The sequence below is a fragment of the Pangasianodon hypophthalmus genome, chromosome 17, assembly GCF_027358585.1.
Source record: "Pangasianodon hypophthalmus isolate fPanHyp1 chromosome 17, fPanHyp1.pri, whole genome shotgun sequence".
In the NCBI taxonomy this organism is placed as follows: domain Eukaryota; kingdom Metazoa; phylum Chordata; class Actinopteri; order Siluriformes; family Pangasiidae; genus Pangasianodon; species Pangasianodon hypophthalmus.
This window is the reverse complement of record NC_069726.1, coordinates 14,221,649-14,247,939: the sequence shown is the minus strand read 5'-3', so window position 1 is coordinate 14,247,939 and position 26,291 is coordinate 14,221,649. Positions and strand designations below refer to the sequence as shown.

Sequence of the window (26,291 nt, the reverse complement as noted above, 5' to 3'; positions counted from 1 at the left end):
GGTTTTGCCAGTTTGTAGCTCTTGACTCTAACCTTTTTTTGACTGAACTACACCCCTATCTTTACTTCTTTTGAGGTAAAATTATGTATACCATATTTCCAACCTGATCTTTTGAAAAAAAAATGCACAAATCTGAATGAAAGACAGGGATTTGATACCTTTTTTTAGTTTCATAAGAATAAAGGTAAAGGTCCACCCTGAAACACATTAATTATGTTTATATTGAAATATCTGTGGTGTGCTTAATGATTCTGGTGCCACTTTGTTTGTTGGTGCCGTATTTTTTTTATTCTTGTGAGAAGTTAGTAGTTGTATGCCATATTATGTCATATTATTTATTATTAATGTTATATTAATGAAAAATCCTATATAGAAGTAGTTAAGATAGCAAACATTGGACTTAAAGTTCCAGAATGCATTGCAGCTTTACAACACAATTGTGCTGCGTTACAGGAAAGACTCGGCACAACTAGTTAGTGATCTACGAGATGACAAGCATGATGGCGTTGATGGTGGCATTAGCATGAAAGTAGAAGCTTTGGAAGCTGAAGTGTTTGAGCAGAGTGTACAGATGAGGAGGTGGGAAAGCTGGACAGACTAAAGGACTAAAGTGCTGTCGCATCAGTCTCTTCAGGTAGAGACCATGCAAGGGTTAATTCTTACTGGCACCACCATCAGTGGGTAGTCGATTGGCATTGTGGGTAATGAAACTGTTAACCAAAGTGAAAATGGACTAACATGTTGATCAAAGAACTTTAAAAAAGTTGACTCTGAATTTCATTATAAAAGAAACAACACTGAAGATCAGAAATGTATTATAAAGATCAATATGCAAGGTGTTTTCCTTTAACCCTGCCTAAGCTTAAACCTCATAACTTTCAGATTGAGTCATGCAATTGTTAGGAACATCCTGATATTTCACTACTGAGTCTTTCTGACAGTGATATGCTTGCCAAGGTTGTAGTGGCAAAGGTGACACTATAAAACTTGCAACCAAAGACTACAACAGATTCCTCTCTTCCTCCACACATTCTTACAGAATCATTTACATTTAATCAGAACATTTTTATCCAGGATAGCTTATAAAACATCCAAACAGCTGGACAAAGAAATACAAAACTAACAGAGTCTGTGGAGTCTCCGAAAATAAGCTAGAAAAGTATATCATTTCTTATCACTCTGATGCTACAAAAGTAATGGCTTTTTTATCTTTACAATGCAATGAAAGTGAATGTAGTATACCTTTAAAATGTGAAATTTATTTAAACTATACGATTAGATCTGGAGTACATGCTAATGATCATGGTTGCTGATGGTGCATGTTATGCTATTGTGCATAAACAAAAATACAAATGCATTCAGAAAATCGAGAAGAAATACAAACAAGGGAATTTTCACTTAAGATTAAATGCTTGAAAATATTATGAATGCATATTAAGTCAATGACAAGAACAGTTACATGTTATGCTAAATATTGCATTTATGCCTTTAGTTCTTAGTGGAAAAAATTAACCCTAAGACAATGACTTGACTTAAATTAAATGTAAAATGCACCAATTCCAGTGTCATCTTATGCTGATGAAGATTTTTTTTTAACAATACAGACAAAATACTTCAACATTTTACTTTTTGTCTGCATGTACTGTGTCCTACTCTTTAGAAATGTTTAAGCCCAGGCTATTTCTAACAGACCCACGCCGAAGTTTATCGTCACTACTAGGTCATTGGGTCATTTGTAGATACATGACCAGCACATATCCCTGTGGAAGTGTGCTGGCTCTATCTAGGAAGCAGGAATGTTGTTTAGTTTGCTTTAGTGTGCAGCTTGGTTTAATTTACAGTGCTAGAAGTTGTCACTTATGGTACTGTAGGTCCTCACCTCTTGATCTGGGACTAACACCACATCAATAATGGAGGCCAAATGAATAATTTAATGTAACGGCAGCCACAGGTGATGAAGGAAAGTGTCAGGGTGATCTACAAGAGACCTTTATCACCTCTCTTGCTATAGGGTGCCAAAGAACCTTCTCGCTGCCCTTCTCCTACCTTCATCTTTTCTCTACTATCCTTTCTCCTCACTTCCTCTCTCCTTTCCTCTTTTTCCCTATTATCTGACTCTCTTCTCCTGTGATCACTCTGCTCATCAGTCCTCCTTCAGCCCGCTTTCTCTTCCAACGGTCATTTTATTTCTCTCTCCTTTCTCTACCTGTGCCACAGCCTGTATTAATGTTTAACTCCTGCCTGGTGAATGAAGATGTAAGATTCCTGAGAAATGTGTGGTAATACTTGATTTGAATGTTACCTGCATAATACCTTTGGGTCCCTGGAGGACTAGTGGTTAGGCCACGGCACTCTCACCGCAGTGGCTCGGGTTCGAGTCCTGGCCAGGGAATCAAACCTAGGGTTGCACACGACAATGCACTCCCAGTGCTGGTCCCAAGCCCAGATAAATTTGAGGAAGGGCATCAGGCGTAAAAACTGCACAAAAACAAATATGCGAACCAATGATCTGCTGTGGTGAGACCATGTAGGTCAATCAAGAGTTAATGTTCCTTCTTTATGCTTATCTTGCAAGTTAATTTGTATTTACCATCAGCACATTCATGGCATTTTCATAAGAAAGTCATAGAAGGGAGACATTGTGATTCATAACAGCGTTATAAATGCAAATTTGATTATTTTCATTTGAGTACATTAAAATCATTCATTTGGCTGTCATATGGTGTTCATAAGTGAATAAGTGTTGTATTTGAATGGTGCTTGCTTGTAGTTTTGAATGCAGATGGATCACCAGCACTTCAGTTGAGGAGCATTTACTTTCCAATGCACCTACACTCACCGGCCACTTTAATAGGAACACCTGTAGACCTGCTCATTCAAGCCATTATCCAATCAGCCAGTCATGGCAGCAGCACAATGCATAACATAATACAAATACAGGTCAAGAGTTTCAGGTAATGTTCACATCAAACATCTGAATGGGGGAAAATGTGATCTTGGTGACGTTGACTGTGGCATGGTTAATGGTACGAGACAGGCTAGTTTGAGTATTTCAGAAGCTGTTGATCTCCTGGGATTTTCACACACAACAGTCTCTAGAGTACAGAATGGTGATCTCAGTAACATTTAATAATTGCATGAATGAACATGCATAATAGTTCTTATTATAGTGTGTGTGGGTGGGGGGTGGCTGGGTTGGGGATGTGAAGTAGATACAGTACATACAGGTCCCAAAAATTAAAGATGACAAGACACTTAATACTTCACTTCAAAAAATAATGTCCAATATTAGGTTAAAAATTACAACCAGAACAGTCTCAGAACTTAAACCCATAAAATAATTGAAGGTTCTTCTCTGAAGTAAACGTCAAAGTAATATACTTCATTAAAAAAACTCTGCTAATATGAATCATATGAAATTCTGATCTGTACTTAGTGATTAGGTAAACGCAGTGCTTATTTTATAGCTGCTACGTGACTTTCATGAGTTTCAGCAACTGGTAAGGAAGTGAGAAGGAGGAGGTCAGACACGCAGGCTGACTCACATCTGAAAAGGTGAAGATCTTTGATCAGACAGACTTTAACTGGATTTGAAGATGAGTTTTTGTTTTGTTTTACATTTTGCTTGATTCTCCAGCTAAAGTTTTCTCTTTTTTCTTTCAGCATATTTACTTTCCTTTAAGCATCAAAAACTATTTTATTGGAGAAGCTCAGTGAATAACTATGACAAAGATATTTTAGAGATTTTTGACTCTTTGTATATTTTTGGTCAAAACAGGATTTCTTTCAAAAGGATAATTGAATTTCTGTCTCAAAGCAGCTAGTTTCAGTCCAAACCCCTGCCCCCTTTAAGAAAGATTTTAGCCCTCTAAAGAAATGTTAACTTTGAAGAGTCTTAAACATAACTCCTGTTGAATAATTTGAATAATAAACACAAATTTGTTTCTCCAGCTGTGCCAGAAAGACTCTTTTGAACGCCACTACAATGGGACTCAGCATTTCTTAACTGTTCACACACTGTGAAGAGAACAATTGTGTAAATTAGCTAGTTAGCGTAGTCTTGGAAATGAAATAGTTTGATTTAACTGTGTTGGCTAACCTGTGAATTCATTTTATTGCACCAGTTGTAATTCCTGTGTAGTGCTGCTTGAATTTATGACACTGGTTATCCACTAACAATTCTTCATTAACATTTTTTTTTCTTCTAGCTAGCCATTAGGTCACCACCTGTAGAATGTTTGTGCTCTTATTTGTAATTAAGTCAGGTTTGTGCTGCTTTTGTATCAGGGTTTTTTTTTTCATATCTGGTGTAGACTCTAATAAGAATACAGTGGGTTCTTATATATATTTTTTCATATTAAGACATGCTAGCTGGTTAGAATTACCTAGCTAACATGCTAATAACACCTTTAAACCTGCACTCCATTCAGAGACGTAGCATGTTAAAATTTTATGTTAGATCATGACACTGATTTGAACAATAAACTGAGGCAATAATATTTAGTTTATACAGTATACTAGTGTAGTTTCCTGACATGAGGAAATGTTTTTCTTCCTTTAAGATAGTGTGTATGCTAGTGTGCTAGGGAAGCCTTTATCAATTAAAAGCTCAGTGGAGGAATATCACAATCACCGTACTTTAATTCTTCACATATTTACATAGTTTTGTTTTCTCCACTCTTGGTAAAGTAGAATGGAAAAATGATTAGCAGGACTTTTCCTGTGGGACTGGCTAAGATTCTTCACGCTCTGTGGTTTACAAAATTGGTAGCTCTATTGGTATTCATTGAAATGCACCAGTCCACATGGTGAGGAGAATCTCACTAAAAAACGCTGTGTGTGTGTGTGTGTGTGCGTGTGTGTGCATGTGCGCGCACGGGTGATTTCTTATCACAAATACTGCTATTAATTCAGGGGTGGATATTCTTTAGCTAGTCCAGTCTGATGTTCAGAAACTGACTAGGCTAAAAAGTCCTACCTAAGCATATGATTTTTATCCTTGTCTAATGTAGCACAATGTGTCTGCGTCCTTTTGACTTTGAGCTGTGGTGTTCTGTCCTCGCATCATGCACGAAAGATATTATTTGAGTCTGACTAGTGTCTTTATTGTCTCTAGATATGTTTAACCATGATGATCATGAAGAGAAGAATATCGGGAGCGTGATGATTAAAATTAAGTCAATCTTAATATAAAAAGAATTTGTAATATTAAAATATATAAAAAAAAGATTTATAATTATAAAAAGACTCAAGTGTTATTCTTTCATTTGTAGTGATTTTCTGGTGCTGATTATTTTTCACTTTTGTCAAAGCTTACTGTAGCTGCATACTTTAGTCTATTCAGGATCTACACTCCTGGGTAAAAAAAAAAAAAGGGTCAAGCCCAAAAAATATTAAGCCTTTAATGGTCTTAACAACAAATCAGTGGTCAGGAAATTAGCAAGAATTAAACAAATAGATAAAGGAGCTTAGTATGGGATAACTTTTCCCTTTGATTTCCTTAAATTTTTAATCCTTGTGGCTTTCGATGGGCTGCATCAGGTATAGCAGATGACCAAATAATGACTAAACTTTTAAGAAAAAAAACATCCCAGAAGATATTTTTGGAAAATTTTGTACACCCAGACATTCACTAGCTTGAATTTTACATCAAATATCTTAATCATTATCATGATTTTACCTTTGCGTACAAGAAGACTTTATAAGTAAATTTCTCTGTTTCTAGCTTTTCCCTAAACACTTCACTGCAGCAACAGTAGACTAGGTTCCACAGGAGCTCTCAGGAGTGCATTATTTAATTACTGCTAATTTATATCATATTATTTATAAGCTTAATATTTGCCATTTTGGGCTTGGCCCATTTTTTTGCCCTGGAGTATAGTCATGGAGCATTTTGTGCTTTTAATAGCATTGTACAAAAGTATACAACAAAATTATTGTATTGTATTGTATGCAACAAAATTATTTTGCATAGTCTTCATACTGACATAGTGAACAGTTTGGAAGTCTGGACTGTGCAAAAGCTAGCCACACAAACAAATCAAAAAGATCAAATAGCATAATTATGTTAATGTTTACTCAGGCGTGTTTCCCCATGAAAGCATCAAAGACGTGCAGTGCATTGCTAATTGGGAGGTTCTTGCGGAGTGTTGTTTGTGATCAATAGCCAATCAGGAGCTAATAGCACAGCAGAGCATTGCTGCTTGTCTGAGCTGTCACACCCTTTCCACACAGGCAATCTGACACAGCAACTCTTATCCCATTGTTGCCAAACCAATCTCCAAGCTTCTCAGGAGAAATCTTCTTGTGACACTGTTTTATCAGTGGAACAGATGCATTGTGTCTCATTTTATTTCCCTACAATAAGAATATGTTAGTTTTCAGCTTTTAACTAGACGACTTTCATCAAATTAGATTACATGCAATCATGACAGTAGATGTGAATCTCAGGAAATCTTTGAATGGAATCACTGCATTAGTTTTGCAGTTCAGATCTAATACACAATGCACCACACTCTGCTGAGATATTTATTTGTGTAATCAGTTTTGTAGAACAGAATAAATAGCATGCTAGATGGCTGGTGTTTGAGTGTAGCTTACTCTAATCAATTGTTTTCTCCCCTTTTCTCTTCCTCCATTTTTTCCTCACCCGTTCTCACCCTTTCCTCCATGTTTGTGCTCTGCTGTTCCAGCGGCGGCAACGAAAAACAAAGTGAAAGGTGAGTGGAATGCTCCATCTTTCCAGCACCTTGATTAATGGGGGGACACCGTTCCCAATAAACTGTGTAGCGATAGCTCGCTTATCTTTTCTACAAGCCTACCAGACGCTGCCTTCTCCTCCCACAGAGACCAGCGAGATGAGTGGAGTTCACTACCCAGAGTTCCATGCAGCTATCCATTCTGTTTGTCATCCCTCTCCTCCTCTGCCTTTCTTTCTGTTCATCATCACTTCCACCTTGCATCATATTTTATGCTTCTTAGCACCTCTAAGCTTCACTTTTGCAAAGAGCACAACAGCATGCCATACAATCAAGCTCAGTATCGGCACTGGTGTTATAATTTATTGTAATATGAATTACATCATGTTTTTGATGTAATTTTTGGATTTGTTTGTTTGCTGCCAGACCTCTTCATGTCTTAGGTTTCCATCAGGTTATATGAACAAAGGAGTAACTGTTATCTTTTTTGAAACCTGAGTGGTGAGCAATACGCCTGTCAAACCCCTCAGTGGTCCCACTGTGGAGCAAGAAAAAGTTTCTGCATGTGGAGGAGGATGGTGAATTTGAAAAAAAACAAAAAAAAAAAAAAAAAGAAAGTGCCAAGAAAAGGAGATATCTCACTCAAGGAGAAAGAAGTGATGCTTTTAGTTAATAAGTCAACACTGTGATGCAGATGAGTGGGTGCGAGTGATTATAACACTTAAGAGCAACTTAAGAGGGATTTTCATGTACATCCAAAGATGCTAGTTCTTAGGGCCAGATTGTATTTTGTATTTCAGTGATATTCAGGGTTTCTGAGAAATCTGAAGAAACATGAAATGTGCAAACATAATATTGTTTCTCATATTATAACCAACAGTAAATAGAGTGATACATTCTGGTGGTGGGGGCCGTTATTAATATACACTGTTTAGCCAGACACTGTGTGTAACTCTGTCAGATCAATTCAAATCTTCATATGGTTATGATTACTTTATTAGGAACACCTGTTCACCTGCTCGTCTATGCAAATATTCAATCAGCAAATCATGTGGCTGCACGACAGTGTCTGAATCTCTGGAGGACTAATGGACTGGGCCGCGGCCTGGGTTTCGATTCCCAGCCAGGGAACCGACCCCAGCCACTATGGCTGCACACGGCAGTGCAATCCCAGTGCCCCGTTAGGAAGGGAATCCGGCGTAAAAACTGTGCCAAATCAAATATGCAGTCCAATAATCCACTGTGGCGAGCCCTAACGGGAGCAGCCGAATGAAGAGCGTCAGCAATATGAATGACAGTCTCTAGAGTTTATACAGAATGGTGCGAAAAACAAAAGACATCCAGTGGCAGTTCTTCATGCGTAGAAAAAACTTGTGGATGCAACTGTGGTGAGCAGAAAAGTATCTCAGAACACATCACACTGTGAGATGGATGGGCTGCTACAGCAGAAGCCCCGACTGAGTTTCATTCCTGTCAGCTAAGACCAGGAGTCTGAGGCACAGAATCAGTGAAACTGGACAGTTGAAGGATGGAAAAACACACACAGTGAGATTTAAGTTAAATATAACTATTTATTTTATTTGATAACACATACCTTAAGGCTAATATTCATAAATCTAAAAGAAGCTAAATATACTATATGTCCACTCACTTTATTAGGAACACCTGTACACTGGCACATTCATGCAATTATCTAATCAGCTAATCTGGGGCAGCAGTGCAATGCATAAAATCATGCAGATACAGGTCAAGAGCTTCAGGTAATGTTCACATCAAACATCACAATGAAGAAATAAGTGTGATCTCTCTGACTTTAACTGTGGCATAGTTGTTGGTACCAGACGGGCTGGTTTGAGTATTTTAGATACTCCTGATCTTCTGGGATTTTCACACACAGCAGTCTCATCCTGTGAGCAGAGGGTCTGCAGGCTGAAACTCCTTGATGATGAGAGAGATCAGAGGAGGATGATCAGACTTGTCTGAGCTGACAGGAAGTCTATAGCAACTCAAATAAGCACCCTTTATAACTGTGGTGAGCAGAAAAGCATTTCAGAATGCATATCACATCAAACCTTGAGGTGGATGGGCTACAACAGCAGAAGACCACATCAAGTTCCACTCCTGTCAGCCAAGAACAAGAATCTGAGGCTATCATGGGCACAGACTCATCCAAACCGAACTACTGAAGATCAGGTGATTTTTTCCTAATCTTCAACTGTTGAAGATGTGCATGCTGAGATGCTATAAAGAGGGATTGAGTTATGATGTCCTTCCTGGCACCCTGCACCAGTCTGACCAGTTTCCTCTGACCTCTCTGATCAACAAGGCATTTGCACTCACAGCAGTGTCACTCACTCAGTGTTTTTTGTTTGTCGCACCATTCTGTGTGAACTCTAGAGATTGTTGTATGTGAAATTCACAGGAGATCAGCAGTTTCTTAAAATACTCAAACCAGCCTTTCTGGTACCAACAACCATGTCACAATCAAAGTCACAGAGATCACACTTTTCTTGTATTCTGATGTTTGATTTGAACATGAGCTGAAGCCCTTGACCTGTATCTGCATGACCTTTTGCATTGCACTGCTGCCACATGATTGGCTGATTAGATAACTGCATGAAAGTGCAGGTGTACAGGTGTTCCTAATAAAGTGGACAGTGAGTGTGTGTGTGTGTGTATATATATATTTATATATATATATATATATATATATATATATATATATATATATATATATACACTCACTTTCCACTGTCCATATATATATAGGCATATTCCAATAGGCATCGTCTATCAATTGTGATGTCAATAGTGACAAAATTATTTCACATAAAGCTGGCTTATGATAAAATGTCATGACAACTGACTTTAAAGCTCAGTGTATTTATGCTTTGTCATAACCTCTATCTGGATGGGATTAAATTTCCACGGGGTCCTGGGGTATTTTCCTATTTTACAGGTGCTCTTCTGTGACTTTATTACTGTCCTGTCTGTGTTTTTCTCCAAACTCAGCGCTCATCTGATAATTTTAGTCCCATCTAGATGCACATGATCATGATTTACTATGCAGACGTTGCTTCCTCTTGGAAACAAAGATGTTTGACTGCTGCTACTTGCCGTATTCAGTCTTGTCTTGCACATGTCAGTGACCCTCCCTCATATATTAAACACTGCCTGAGTCAGGAAATGAAGAATGGATGCTTCTCATATACTTTGTGATTATTGTTTTATTGAATTTTCAAATTGTTGCTGGAACTATGGTTCACCCCAAAGTGAAATAAGGGCCAGTGTCTCTTCTCTACTCCAGTGCCTCCACGACCGCTTGGATGCCATGATGTGAATGGAGAGTGATTATGTTCCCACGTGACGCAAGCATCTGGGTTTGTAGAAAATACAACCCACTAGAAACTCATTGCTCCTGTGGTAATGTTATTGCTGTCCATATGCAAGATTTTTTTTATCACTGACGAAACGTGTAAAAAATGTATTACCGACTTCCTCCTGATAAATTAACCCAATCCAGATAGGGCTATAGTCACATAATAGTGGTGATGTGGCATGTCATTCATTCATTCCTTCATTCATTCATTTATCTTCAGTGACTTCTTTATCCTGCTCAGGGTCATGGTGGATTACGAGCCTATGCTGGGAACACTGGGTGTGAGGTGGGAATGCACTTTGGGTGAGATGCCAGTCCACCGAAGGGAACGATGTACACACACATAAACATACTCATTCACATCTAGGGGCATTTTAGAGTTGCCAATCCACCTACCAGCATGTTTTTGGGACGTAGGAGGAAACTGGATAACTCAGAAATCCCACACGGATACTTTCATAAAGAATGTAGTAACTGTCATCTCCTTTAAAACTGAGTGGTGAGAAATACGCCTGTCAAACCCCTCAGTGGCCCCACTGTGGAACAAGAAAAAGTTGCTGAATGTGGAGGAGGATGGTGAATTTTAGATTTCACTCAGACAGTAACCTGAGCTAGAAATCAAACCAAGCAGCCTAGAGCTGTTAGACAGCTACGCTACTTGCTGCGCCACCATGCCATGTGTCAAATGAAACTCACTCTAAATTAGGGTCAGCAGCTTTTCATGTCAAGGTAATTTCCTCCAAGTGCTAAGCTCAGGAAGCACCGCAGAGCATCTTCTTGAGGTGCTCACCTTTTGTCCGTTTTTCCAATTAGCCGTACTTGGCAAGCTGTGTCATACGACAACCATCTAATTACTCTGATAGACCAGAAGTACACTGAGCTACAGAGTTATAACATTCTAGTGTAAGCCAGAAAGGGTCATAAGGTGTCTCAGGTGTTTTGTCAACTTGACATCCAAAGCTTTGTATATAAATATACCTTTAGAAATATTTATGTAGGTTTGTTAGTTATCATGGTAACACTTTACATTAAGGTTCTCTTAACGGACTTTATTTTAACAAATTAGCTGACATGTCCAAGCCATGAACTTCAGCATTAGTACACCATTACAGAGTATTAACATTAACAAAGTAGCTAACACTTTTATTAACTGATGATTTCATCATCAGTGAGTAAAATTAAACCCACAATGACCAATATGAAGTAACACGTGATTGAACATGTTTGTTAACTGGCAAAAATTCAGTAATTTGGATGTCAACATATACATGGACTTTTTTACCTGGACTGTTCAAAGTCATGCTTTGAATAAACATTAATAAATGCAGGTGTATTTTTTTAACATTTAAACAATTTACAATAAGTAAAACGTGTTGACTTACTTGAGTATTTTGTTTGTTCTTGTTAATTAAAGCATTATATATTGTTAATTAAGGGGACCATAACAGAAAGCGTTACCACTGTCATGTATGTGTTATATATCCCTACCCCTATGTAAAGTGTTACCTTTTATTCTAAAAATTATTTTGAAGCTAATAGACGATAGATTAAATGAAATTAGAGTTAAAAAAAGTCATCCTGGCTAGGATGTGTTTCATGTTTTCAATTTGTTTCATGTTTTCAATCTTTCTGTATTGTGTACTTTTTTATTATAGAATTGATACTAAATTCAAAGAACCATTGTAGCAAGATGTTTTTAGTGTACTCCAGTCCTTGAGAGTTGAGTGCCACACAGTAGTGTTGTTTTTTATGTCAGTTATGAAGCAGATACCACACTGTATGCTACAGCAGGACACATAGAGTCCCTGAGGATAGACTGGATGTGTTCATGACTTTCAATAAGGAAGGAGTGGTTTCTGGACCCTACATGCACCTCTGTTGTTAAAATGCGCATACACAAGAGAGACAAGATACCCAAAGTGGACTTTCTGTACATTGGAGCATTGATTGAATACCTTGAGGCACTGAGGCAGGTTCCTCAGCCGTATGATGCTGAAGGCAGATTCAGTTCTAACATCCAGTCAGGGTTCTCATACCGGTGACATTTGCATGATAAATGCTGCACCGTTGATGGCTCTCTGGCAAAGCTAGGCTTGTGTAGGCTTGTTTTGAAAAGGTTACCTTGACCTTTTTTTTTCATAACGGCTTTGGTAATAGCTACAGCTTTTGTAATGGTAATGACAAAAGCACCAGCTGAAGCAATGCCATCTCTGATTTGGTTCAGTTTGGTTCAAATAGACTTTATGGGCGCTTTCACTCCTATTAGTTCATTTGCCAAGCATCAATCACAGCAAAATTGATGCTTCTCTTGCTGTCATTTGCTATCTGGTTTGGTTTGGTTTCACACTGCACATAATCAAAAGAACCAAAAACTGGCTGAGGGGCATGTAGGTCTCAAAATGTATTCGGAAAACGTTTTCAGAAATATAGGGATAGTAAAAGGTATGCAAACCTTTGCCAAGTGCTCATAGAAATCACAAAAATCACCACATCATGCAGAATATGGAACCAGCAGTACATTAATGCTTAGACAATCATATCGATAACTAGTTTGAAACATTTTGTGTATCCATCCAGTATATATTTTCACTCTTTGTTTGTCGATCTAAATATCTAGAACACATGGCATTTCTGTATGTCTTTTGGCTCAGTTTGTGCCTCACGGCTCAGTTTAGCAGCTTGCATCTACAAAAAAATAAATAAATAAATGCTGCCCACATTCCATTATATATGGCATGTCTGGTTCACTTCACTTCCTGCAGTTAGGTTGATTTAGAGTCGAATCACTTCACTGCAATCAACCCACACTAGAGTTCTCTTGGAACCGAACTGAGACCACCTTGCTCAGACTCTCAGATTGGTTGTTTTGGTCCACACTCCAGTGCAATTGGGGTGTTCTCATCTGCCTATACAAACTGCACCCATTTCAGTCTCAGACAGTGATCCATGTCGAGTGCAATGCATCTCTTATAACGATATAGGAAATCCATTGCTCTAGTAATGAGAAAGGAGGTGTATTGTAGATCACTGAGCCAAAGAGATGTCCCCTCATCTTATTTGCAGTCTAATAGAGTTATTGGCATCATGCACTCAGTTTCATATTTATATTGATCTAAATGGAGGTGTGTGATCCTCGTTTGGCAGCCATAGTAGCAAAATCATTTGTTTGTTTTGGAGAGCTTTTGCTCTTGGCCTCAAGTCTTTGGATTTTGGCAATCACATGGCACAGGGCATAAGCTATTTCCAAACATCAACTTGTAAACAACTTGTCACAAGAAGTACTGTCTGTATTAAAAGTAGCTTCTTTTTTTCTTATTAGGGAACAGTGCAAGGCTACTTGTTCATATAGTAACTATTGCTTCAGTGTCACAGAGAACAAATCAGGATTTTACTTCTGACTTTTATTTTATTAGGCGCTGTGGTAAAACTAAACCCTAGTTTTATGGCTTCTACTCTCTTCTTCTTTAATGCGATGTTGTGTCCTTCACACTGCTGTTATATAATTTCATTGCTACTGTTTGCCAGATTGTTAAACACTGAGTCAACAGGACACAGTGAGCCTTAGAATAAAATATTTACGGAGAAAAGTTTGCTTGGGTCGTAAAAAAAAAAAAAAAGTAGGAGACCGTTTCGTCCTTTGTTAGAATGAGTGAGTGTCTGAGTTCAAACACAGTCACACACACACTCACACACATACACATTTGTCTTACTATCCTTGTGAGGACCTTCCACTGACAATGCAGCTAATTAATGCTATGCTACACCTAAATATTACTCTTAACTTTAACCTCAGTAACCAAAAGGAAACCTTTTGGGTCTTTTAGTTTTGAGTATTAAATAAAACCAGCACTTTTTGTTGCTCATTGAAATATGAGTTCTATGATAATTATTAGTAATAATTTACATGTAATCTAAACATGTAAATCTTCTTCCTAACTGTCTACTAAAAGTCTTCCTCACTTCCTCCATTATTGGCTTACTGTTCACTATGATCTTACTCATCCTCTGTCTATAGGATTGCCAATGCCATTCTTTTCATATCCTACACATAGAACATTTACACGTGTATATCCATGTTCTGAACAAAAGACCTGTAAATCATTAATATGAAAGCTACAAAACATAAAAGTGAAATAATGCATAACATAAAAGCATAATAATGCATTTCTTCTTGACACAAAAATGCAAAAGAATTAGCAGTCATATCACCTTCATGCAAATGAAATTAAGATTTTGCTGTCGACTGCACTTGCCAAGTTGTGTAATGTGGATCCTTTATCATACAATGTTGCTGTATGGCAACGTGCAATTTCTACTAAACAAAAAATACTATACTTTTTTCAAAAACAATATTTAAGCAATGCAAAAATGTTTTTAAATAGCAAAGATTTATTAGGTATTTTGTATGCAGCAAAATGTGCAGATTATTGATAAATAATAGAAATTTGCTCTTATGAGCGTGGCATAAAAATGTGAGCAAAAAGGGACTGTGGGAGGTTTAAATGTCAAGTGTCATGATTAAAGTACATACAGTAATTCAAACAACTAAAGACCACCTACTATAAAAAAATGCTGATCAGTAAATAGGGCTTCTTTAAATGATTTTTAAAAATCTAAAAATGGTGTGTTACCATATGATTACAACTACTAACTATGAACTATTCTTTTAACGTGATATTTAATGGTAGCTTAGGTTGTCAAACTCCAAACTATGATACTATCATGATTTTACACACTTGTCATGTGGTACTTCATGTGAACTGTGGTTAGTAATATAGTAATAGAGTTACTAACAGTATCATACTATAATCATAACACTATGGTTTTAATGGTTTTACAGGAATGCATTATAGTAACTATCTTTATCATATCCATTGATATAGTATAGCTTACTACAGCTTCCAACAAACCAACTGCATCACAAAACAGCATAACACACTCTGAGAAAGTGCTATCTGCCCTCTAATGCATGCATGATGCCCGGGACTGGCGAGGGTCGCTGTGACAGGGGAGACAGGGTATGACATCTTTCCCACCCAGAGATCACGAACAATTTTGCTCTCTAGACCCCCAGCTACACATGGCTATGGCATTGTCAGGATGCATTGTCACCATCTCTTGACCATCTCTTGATGATAGGCCAAACACTTTTCTGTTGCACCACTCAGGAACCTGACAAAGAGTACACTTATCAACATTTCTGCAAATCCGCTCATAGTTCATTCATTCATTCATTCATTCAGCTACACTGCTACTACTGCTATAGCCATGGTTTGTCAAAATGTCAGATTCAGAATCACCTTTATTGCCAAGTAACATGGGTTTACATGTACAAGGATTTTGTCTTGGTGTACTGGTGCTTACATTTACATTTTACATTTATGGCATTTAGCAGACGCCCTTATCCAGAGCGACATTTATCTCATTTTTTTTTTATACAACTGAGCAGTTGAGGGTCTTGCTCAAGAGCCCAGCAGTGGCAGCTTGGTGGAGCTGGGGATTGAACTCATGACCTTCCGATCAGTAGTCCAATGTGCTTAGTAATAACAGTAAAATACAAGAAATTAAAATAATATTAATAAGGTAAACATTGTAAGGTAAGACAAGAAAGCAAAAGAGAGATGAAAAAAGTTATGACATGAGAAGCATAAAATATAAAGAAACTATAAAGCTATGAAAACTATGAGCTTAAATATAAAAATATAGGAAAATAAAATATCAAAATAAAATGGCATGGTTTATTTCAATAAGAGATTGCCATGCCAGCATTAACTCTTCAGTGTCTGTTTGCTGGTCGATCATCATTCCTGCCAAACTATAAATAAACCCGAAACTTTGATCAGTCCTTGCAAAGTCTTGCAATTAGTGATACTGAGCCGTCATTGCCCTTTGCCTGTGTTCATAATTATCTGTGTATCTGTAGTTAGTTAGTCCTGTGTAGCATGTTAGTCCTGTATGGCTTATCCTCTGTTTATAGAGTGTTTGTTCTTCATCTGTCACCGTTTAAACACTGTTAGCACTCCAACCAACCTCACCTGTCTCAGAAATCCATTATGTATGACAGTGCAAAGGCTTTTTTATGCACTTGGGTTGACTTCACAGTAGGTTAATACAAACAAGAATTTGTTTCAGCATAAACAAAAATATATCACCTGCATTTTAGACCTGAAATGACCGGTTGTTAGATGCAAAGTGGGTTGAGTGTGTGAGTCGCAGTTAGTGCTAAAGTAATCGTAACCACCTGTGTGCAGTCTGAGTGTGAAAAATACATAGTCATTCAATAAACAAGCAGAGAGGGATGGCTAGTTTATCTGTGTGCATGAGTGGGTGTGTAGCTGTGCATATGCATTTGATCAGGGATGTGTGTGTGTGTGTGTGTTTTCATGGGCTGATGGTGTTCAAGTTCAGCTTGTTTCAGCTTTATCTCACTTTCCCTCGATCCTCCCTTTATAATAAAATGATAGCCAGCCTCACTACAATTAACAAACTGCTCAATTTTGTTGTTTGTTTACAATGGCAGGAACAGCTGTGCACTGCTCTAATTGTGTAAATGAGAGTGGAAGTGCTGATGCCAGTTCATTTGTTGTTTGGAAATTAATTATATTTCTCTAAATCAAAAATTACGGTGTATCTTAGAAAGTGTGTCCTGCCTTGTGTCTGGAAGTAGCATGTTGCTTTTCCTGTGTGTAATTAAATTTGTTCACAAAATGAACCCTGGAAAATCATCGATATTTCCATGTTTGCTAGTTCCCCCTGCACTGGTGCATTCTGGGAAAACTCGTAATTAAGCAACAATACTGCAGATGGTAGCAATTAAGAATCAGTAATAAAATGCTCAGATCAAGTGTACATCGATAATTAACTTAGTGAATGTTATCTTCACGCTCATTTATCAAACCACAGTGTCAAAATGGGTTTATTTTACATTTACAGTGTCTTGTGTAATTTTTTACCCCCTTGAACTTTTCCGCATTTTGTAGTGTTGCAACCTGGAACTGAAATGGACTTAATTGGGATTATATGTCATGAATATACACAAAAAGCCTATTATATTCAGTAGGTTGGAGGAGTGGGGTGGAAGGGTGGATAAGGCCAAAAAGGTAAATTTGGATCTCATCACACCAGAGAACCCTTTTCCACATTTTCTGAGTCTCTAGCATGGGATTTCATATGACTTTTTTCCAATAATGGCTTTCTTTTGCCACTCTTCAATAAAACCCAGCTTTATGGAGTGTCTGGGCTATGATTGTTCTGTGAACAGCTTCTCCCATCTGAGCTGTGGATCTCCCCAGCTCCTTCAGAGTTGCCCTTGGCCTCTTGGTTGCTTCTCTGACTAATGCCCTCCTAAAGGCAAAGTAATGGCTGTGCCATATTCTTTAATATAATGGTTCTCCATGGGATGTTCACGGTTTGAGATATTTTTTATAACTACACGCTGATTGATACCTTTCCAGAACTTTGTCCCAGACTTCTTTTGATAGCTCCTTGGTCTTCATGATGCTGTTTATTTAGGTATGTTCTCTAACAAATGCAGGGGCCTTCCAGGAACCGTTGCATATACATACTGAGATCATATGACACTTTAATTGACTGCCACCATAGAGACACCTGACTTGCCTCACTCCAAAATAAGATAGAAATGGAAAAGCTTTATGAGCTGCAATAATTCAGATTTTGTAGAAAACAAGAGAACGGCTCTGTTTCAGTCCGCATAACAAGCAACCCGATTCCTCTCACCACGCAGAGTCCCGTTGTCCTCATTAACTACCCCACCGATCCCAAGAAAAGCCTGTCTCTGCTGGGGAAGGAAATGATCAAGGACAGGTAAGCTTACATCCCACAGCTACCCCCTGCCCGCCTCTTCCAAATCGGAGAAAGGTGTTTCACGGCATCTCGCAGTGACAAGAAGGAAACTTATTAAGCTCACATCATTCCAATTGTGGCTTTCTCAGTGATGTCTTGTATAAACGGTCTGGGTCCGAAGCACACATAGACGTCTGGAGCCGTGTTTGTTGAAACTGGAAGGGGGTAGATGGGATAGATCACCCAAATGCCATCTGTTTTTCCTCTCCAGGCCTTGGCACACAGCTCCAAACATCTGGCCACTCGCGGGACAGGGTTGGCAGCCTTGGCCCTCACACACCCGAGGCCATGTCCCTGTCTGTTGGGTCTCAAGTCTGCAATAACTTCCCCCGCACGGGCCAACCTGGCTAATCAAGGGGATGAAGACGCAGAGCTAGAATTAACTTAATATTTCCTCTAGCTCCTTTGACTCACATATGGCAGACTGCAGAATAGGCACTTGGACTTGTTGTTATCACTTCAGTTTTTGCATGACAGGAAAATGCCAACTTTCTCTATGTAACATCATTTACCCCACTTCCCTCATATTAGCAAATCTCAAATAATAAACCACGCTGATTCTAAAGGTGACCTTTTCTTACCTTGTATTATGTGTATGTTTATGAAAGTGTGTGTGTATGTGTGTGCATGTGTGTAACCAGGCTAAAGGTTAGAACCTTGTCTTCCCCCAGGCAGTCTGCAGGGTTTTGCAGAGGCAGGGCAAAGCTACAGAGTCCTGCTAAAGGTCAGCTTGTTCAGGCTCCCCTCTGAAAGGTTACAGCAGTGTCCAGGATTTAAGGTGCAGGCCGGCACCTATCTTTCTCTCTCACACACAAAAACACATACATATACATGCACAGCCCAAGCTTTGCAGCTTCTTAAAGGAATACAACTCCAACATTTTTCAGCCTAATCTCTATCGATAGCAATTATAGCATATATACGATTACATTGGGTAAACATTTCTTACACATTTCCATATAATTAGAAAAGAACAGAAAATCAATTTATTCCTAACACACATACAGTGGAAATCTAAGGGCAAGTGTTATATTAATTTATATTCATAAGTCATCCCAGTATTCATAAGTCATTCCATTTAGTTATGCTATTCCCCAAGGTTTCATAAAATACATGCGCGATCAGACCCACAATACTACATTGGCAATGCTTGACCACAAGTTCTTTCCTCTGAAAAAGTATTCCCATCTCTATATTCTCATAAGAGGCTGAATAATACACAGCTTAATTTACAAAGGACTTGACTAAACCATTCATTTCCATGAAATCTTTATATTTTGCATAAATGTTGATTGACTGCTGTGACAACTGACTTTAGTCTTCCATTATAAGTGAGTTTTGATTAAACCTTCTTTTTTTACATTTAGTACAAGGAAATGTGTCAAAATTCTTGTTTGAAGTAATCAGACATATGGCACAGATGCATCATACGTATATAGCCTTGGTTGAAAAATACTGGAGTGCTAATTTGAAGAACTATAACTATATAACTGTAGCATGCAAACAATACATTGTGAAAATGTACAGTGTGTGCTGTTGCCATAGAACAAATTAAATTTCAAGTCTTAAAAATGTGGCAATTGATATCACAGATATCACGGGTTCTTAACTGTCGTTTATGCTAGTATCAAAGCTTTGAGACAGACTGTGAAAGTGAAAAGTGGGAACCATGCCTACACCATAACAAGGTGTATATTAATGCAAAAATATGCATTAATATAAATGTAAAACATATTGTTCCTTCTCTGCTTTTCTCTCGTTCTCAACTTCTTCTCTTTCATAGTTCCTCCCTGGCTGTCTCTGTCTCTCTCTCCCACTGTGGGACAGTTGTTGGGGATGTAGGAGAGAAGGAGAGAAGGGAGCTAATTTTACACATGGAGTTGAGAGACAGAGAGCATGAGATAGTGAGCGGGAGATAGGGAACAGAAATGAGCTGATTGACAGTGAGGGATAGAGTGAGAGGAGGGATGGAGAGTGAGAGAGACACCGATGTAGAGGGGTTATGGCCCACCTCAGACAGCACTGATCCCTCGGGAGGCCCATCTCAATCAGCCAGGCCTGGCTAGAGGGAAGGGCGGAAGAACTTACTTCACTGCTCAATTAAGCAAACACTGGAATATGCCAGTTCTAATCAAATCACCACAATGTGCCGAGTCTCCCAGGAGCAGCACCGCAGCAGGGACAGAAAGGTGACAAAACTCATGCAAATTCTCCCATCACTCTTCAAACACACCACACATGTGCACATGCAGGGAGAAAATAGAAGCGGGAATGTCGGTCACCCAGATAATACTAAAAAGGGCCTCTATTTTCTCCAGCATGGAGAAGACCTGGGCTTTAACCCAAGCTTTTAGTCCTTTCCCTGGAGCAGTGGAAATAAAGTCCAGGCCAGAGCTTTGATTCTGTGCTTTTGAACAATGTCACAATAATAGGCACAGGCAAATTAGAACAGTAAGCCTAATGTGGCGTATTAAGCCCATGATCATGCCCGGACCACAAAGCGTGACCTTAATGCCCCGGTGTTCGTCAGTCCATTATTCCATCTCTTGAGTAACTCTCTGTGATGTTTAATTGCTTTTCTCCAGCAGCTCAAGGCAATAGTAGAGTAAAATTCTACTTCATTACAACAGCCGTGCTCTGCGCTGATTGCTCTGGGCATTGCTGGAGCAAGTTGAGATCAGTGGTCCATTCAAGGCTTTTAAATAATGACGTGTAGGAGCACAAAGTAAAGAGCAATAATGAGGTTTTCTCTTGAATACCTGGGTGTATTCAAGAGAAATGGGTGACTTGAATACTTGTATTCAAAACTGGTGACTTAAGTGTAAAAGTTACGTCAGTATTTATGCATATTTGAATCGGGTTATGCAGGTAAAAGTGCACAACATTCTGCCAGATGCCACATGTCTGAAGACACCTACCCATAGACGGGGTTACTTTTTTCCTTCTTAATTTTTTTGCTATTTCCTACACTTTAGAATAAAAGTAATGGGTAGAACATATGAAATATTGACCAAAAACTTTTATTTCATATATTTTAGATTCTTCAGAGTTAGCCTTGATGACAGCTTTGCACATTTTGGAAGTCTTTCCACCAGTAATGAGAGAGACAGACAGAGAGAGAGAGAGAGAGAGAAATGTGGAATAAAGTTATGAGTGGAGAGTAGTAGAGGGAAAAAAGAGAGTAACAGGGTGGGACAGAAGAATAGTGAGAGAAATGGTGGGAGGAACGGAAGAAGGAAGAGACACTTGCTGGCAGGCAATGCTTCACGCAAAACCCTTATGAATAATGCATGTTCCCTACCTAGACTAACATAGATACATCTCTCCCTCGCTTTTTCTCCTTTTCCTCCTTCCATTTTTAACTCCCACTGTTTCTGTGGAAGAGTTTAATCAGCACTGGAAATGACACATCCTCCTTAGAGGGACTTGCCGCCACTCTTCAGTATAAGGCTCATTAAGTCAAGCTCGATACTGGTGTCAACATAGGTGAAAATGGCTCTTACGTGTGCTGGCTGGTTCATTAGCCTCTTTTTCCAAGCAAAAGCAACACCTGGTGTTAATATACCACCAAACTTACAAGAATCTATTTTTTTAAGGGAGAAAGGAGGCTTGTTTAAATGGCCATTATTTAATTTTGACAAATTAGGTAACAGCCAGTGCATGACTCAAAATATGACAGATGGACATTGAAGTGTAGGACAGTCAGGCTTTTTCCACACAGGCATATCACCCTAAAACCATCAGATTCTACAACACTCAGTTATATTATGAAATTGTTTTGGGTCCAGATGTCAGTGCAGGAGCCAGAGAGCTGGAATTAATGCAAGTCATTCAAAAACCCTTATTCATACTTTTTGAGGAAAAATGACACAGGACAAAAATAATCACGAAATTAGCAACTTTGAGTTTCCTGCAGTTTTTTCCAGCCTTCTCAATGTTGAGACAGTTTTTTCATACAGTGTGTACAAGCATAAGAAGGCAAAAGTTTTTACTCTAACTAGAACTCCTATTAAGTCCATAGAATACTGGCTGTTCAACTGGCCACATACATATCCTACACTATATGGTCAAAAGTATGTGGACACCCGACCATTACACCCATATGTGGTTCTTCCTAAAAATGTTGCCACAAAGTTTGAAGCACACAATTGTATAGAATGTCTTTGTACGCTGTAGCATTACAATTTCTCTTCACTGGAAGTAAGAGGCCCAAACCTGTTCCAGCATGACAATGCCCCTGTGCACAAAGCGAGCTCCATGAAGACAAGATGTGTTATGGTTGGAGTGGAAGAACTGGAGTGTCCTGCACAGAGCCCTGACCTCAACCCCACTGAACACCTTTGGGATGAACTGGAACACGGACTGCACCCCAGATCTCCTCACCCGACATCAGTGCCTGATCTCACTAATGCTCTTGTAGGTGAATGAACACAAATCCCTACAGCCATGCTCCAAAATCTAGTGGAAAGCCTTCCCAGAAGAATGGAGCTTATTATAACAGCAAAGGGGGAATAAATCTGTTCAACAAGCACATACGAGTGTGATGGTCAGCTGTCCACAAACTTTTGGCCATATAATGTATATGCATACTTACAGAACATGAAAATTCATGATACATGTTATTCCCAGAAGTCCCCTTTCGAATAAAGTTATGTTCTGCAAATCGCTATTTGTTGATATATTTTGGAACTGAAAAATGACTTCTTTTTCCAGCACCCATTTTTTTTCCAAGTGTTTTACAGTGTTTCCAGGGGCATCACGGTAGGATTCATATTTAATTAAAAAAAAAAAGCCCAGTTTAGACCATGCAGGCTTCCAGCTCCAATTTGGAGCAAGAAACAGATACAGATAGTTTTACACTTTACAGATTAATGTTGTAATGCACTGTAACACAGGTTCTGGTGTAGTATTTGCATGAGTCAGTTATAGGACATAACAACATTAGTGTTTCGATTTTTTCTGGGCAGGTATTATAATGTATTACCAAGCCTGATATTCTGAAGTCATATAGTACTTTGCATAGGTTTTCATCCTCTTAAACAGTCAGAAGTGTTACAAACTGGAAGAAGTTTACTTATTTGGGATTTGTAATATTTGACTGACATATTATGCATAATGTTTGAAGGTAAAAAAAAGAAGAAATAATTAAAATTTGTAATATATATATATATATATTTTTTTTTTTTTATATGCATATTACTGCATATTACTGCGGTGTCTTGTAACACATGGTCTGGTATAGTATCAAATTGCAATTAACTCTAGTGTTTAAAATTATATCACACACTTTATATGTGTGGACACCTGACCATTGGACCCATATGTGGTTCTTCCCCAAACTGTTTCCACAAAGCTGGAAGCACACAATTGTACAGAAGGTCTTTGTATGCTGTAGCATTACAGTTTCCCTTCACTGGAACTAAGGGGCCCAAACATGTTCCAGCATACCAGTGCTTCTGTGCAAAAAGTGAGGTCCATGAGGAAATGGTTTGCCAAGGTTGGTGTGGAAGAACTTGAGTGGCCTACACAGAGCCCTGACCTCAACCCCACTGAACACCTTTGGGATGAATTGGAATGCTGATTGCATCTGAGGCCTTCTCGCCCAACATCAGCGCCTGATCTCACTAATGCTCTTGTGGCTGAATGAGCACAAATCCCATAAGCCACACTCCAAATTCTAGTGAAAAGCCTTCCCAAAAGAGTGGAGGCTATTATTTCATCAAAGAAGGGCTTATATATAAGCTACAGAGCCATAGACCTTAAAATCCCTGTCAGTACAATTGGTGTGATAATATGCAGGTAGAAAGTTTATGGAATCACAACTAATCATCTCCAGGCTGGTGTGCCATGCAAGATTTTACAATATGCTCTCAGACTAATGATAAGGTAAGAAAGAAACCAGCAGTCACTTAAAAAGTGTTGAAAGACTACATGACAGCAACAGGAACAATAGGAACGACAATACGCAATGAGTTGCATGTCCATTCCCCATACAAGACTCTTCTGCTGAAAAAGTATTTAGACAAATCAGAGCACTTTTGGAACAATATACGCTGGTCAGAAGAAACTGAAAAATAGAACTCTTTGGCAATAATTCAGCTCTGAGTATTATCCCAAGAAGACCATACGCACGGTGTACCAGGGCATATTAAAGGAGAATTTAATCTCATCGAACAAGAAACTGAATCTGGGGAGAAGATGGATGTTTGAAGCAAGATAACGACCCCAAACATACAGCCAAAATAACTCAAGAATGTCTTGTATGGCCTAGCCAATGTCCTGACTTGAATCTAATTGATGGAGGATTTTAAAACTGTAAATCTATCAGATGGAAATTGAAGACGATTTGCCATAAGGAATGGGAAAAACTCGATCCACTATACTGCTGAAAGATGTCTTGAGGTCTACCGTATACATCTCAAAGCTGTATTTGCCAACAACAGCTTTGCAACAAAGTACTACTGTTGTTAATTCGTAGTGTCTGAATACTTTTTCCCTATCAATGTTGTTTTTTAAAAACATATCTTTGTTTTCATGCATACTTTTTTGTTCGTATGTAGTACCGGCGTACTGCTTCCGGTTGATAGGGAGCGTTGGCGTGTTTGGCTGCCACTCCTCTCACAGTTTTCCTTGTTTTCTTAAATGTTTATCTAGTTATTTTGAATGGTAGCATGGGGTTTGGAGCTTTGAAGTTTAAAGTTCTTATAATCTGATCACTGTTTTACTAATTGCCTTGCTGCAATGTGGGATCACTTTTTAAACTTCAGACTGTTGTTTTTAATCTGTGAGCTTTCTCTGGTGGAGTCAATCCTGCTGTTGCCCTGCCCAGGATTTATGCTACTGCGAGATTACTGTGGATGTGCATTCCCCTCAGCATTGCTTTAAGGTACGCTGCACGCCAGCTACTGAACCTAAAAAGGAACTGCTATTTGGCAAAAGACACTTATGAACTTTGCTGAAATACCGGAATATTGTGACCAAAGCGCTACATATATCACTCTTCAAGGCACAGTTTTATCCACTCGTCTTCTACTTCCATCGCTGTTCCAATATTTCAGCGTAAAAAGAGTGTCTTGTACTGGAGTTAACTTTAACAACTTGTGGGCGCTTCTTCATTTGGAGTTTTCCCCATTATCTTCGGTGTCCCTGAGTCTGGCAGCGTTATTTAACGCATGCTCTGTGAATAACAAGGCTTTGTTTTTAACAGTCATTATCACAGAAAAAACTGGACCTTGTGTGCTTAACAGAAACATGGCACAAACAGAGTGATGGACTCCTCTTTAATCAAATTACTCCCACGGGCTATGGGTTGTTTGATCTCCCTCGACTCTCTGGCAAGAGGTGGGAGTACTATGGTGATACATAACCTACAATACAACACAAGCCCAAATTATAACGTAAGTGTCAGTGCCTCAGTTTACTTCTTTTGAGTGTCTCGTTCTGAGTATCTCTGCCCCCTCACTACCACCATCGCTACAGTCCATAGACCTCCTAAGACTAATGAAGCCTTTGTGTCTGAGTTTCCTGATTTGTTGTCTATGCTGTGCCTCAAGTTAAAGAACATTCTTATTTCGAGCGACTTTAACATCCACAATGACTCAAAAGACTCGTTGATGACAAAGGACTTTCTGTCTTTATTGGTGTGTTTTGATTTGATCTAGTTTGTTGACTGTTCTACACATAACTAAGGTCACACATTAGACCTAGTTATTGCAAATGGTTCTTTCGTGTCTGAGTTTTCCTCTGTTGATTTAGGTCTTTCTGATCATCTAGCCATCTTTTAATATGGAATTACCACACACAAATATCTCCTCTACTCGCACTGTAAAAGTTCGCAAATGGAAATCCATTGATCTGCCTGATTTCACTAACTGTCTTGCGTTTTCTTTAAGTTGTTTTTCTCCATCAGATCCCCTCAATGACTAAAATTTCTCTGTTAAATACTGTTCTCATATCTGGCTTGGATTCCTTTGCTCCTTTGAAATCACAGACGATTTCCAATGCACCTTGTCGTACAATGGAGTGAAGGTGATGTCTTTCTGGATTGATCGTATACTACCGGGCTTGGAAAGACCACTTGCCTGATTATATAGCAGAAATAGTATCTACCAGGTCTCATTAATTTTCTCATGTAATTGTTAATCAAAACAATCCCAGACAACTTTCCCATACTATAAATAGATTGCTCAAATGTAACTGCTCCACCAGCTTGCATGTTTCAACTGCGCTTTGTAACAAATTTCTTGATTTTTTTAGTACCAATTATGACAATGTTCATAAATTCAGTTCATTGTTACTACTCTTTCTGTCTCCTCTACTTCTTCTCTCAGTCTCTCCTGTTTTTCTGGCAC

General features: G+C 38.6%; 1 protein-coding gene across 2 annotated transcripts in view; it reads left to right on the top strand.

Annotated features, from left to right (window-relative positions):
• Nucleotides 1-26,291, top strand: part of cadm2a (cell adhesion molecule 2a) — a 340,430-nt gene that overhangs the window by 239,649 nt on the left and 74,490 nt on the right. For both annotated transcript variants that reach the window (XM_026942062.3, XM_026942061.3), the window contains exon 2: nucleotides 6,693-6,719. In XM_026942062.3, coding sequence (XP_026797863.1) covers nucleotides 6,693-6,719 — 27 coding nt within the window. The remainder of the gene's footprint in view (nucleotides 1-6,692; nucleotides 6,720-26,291) is intronic.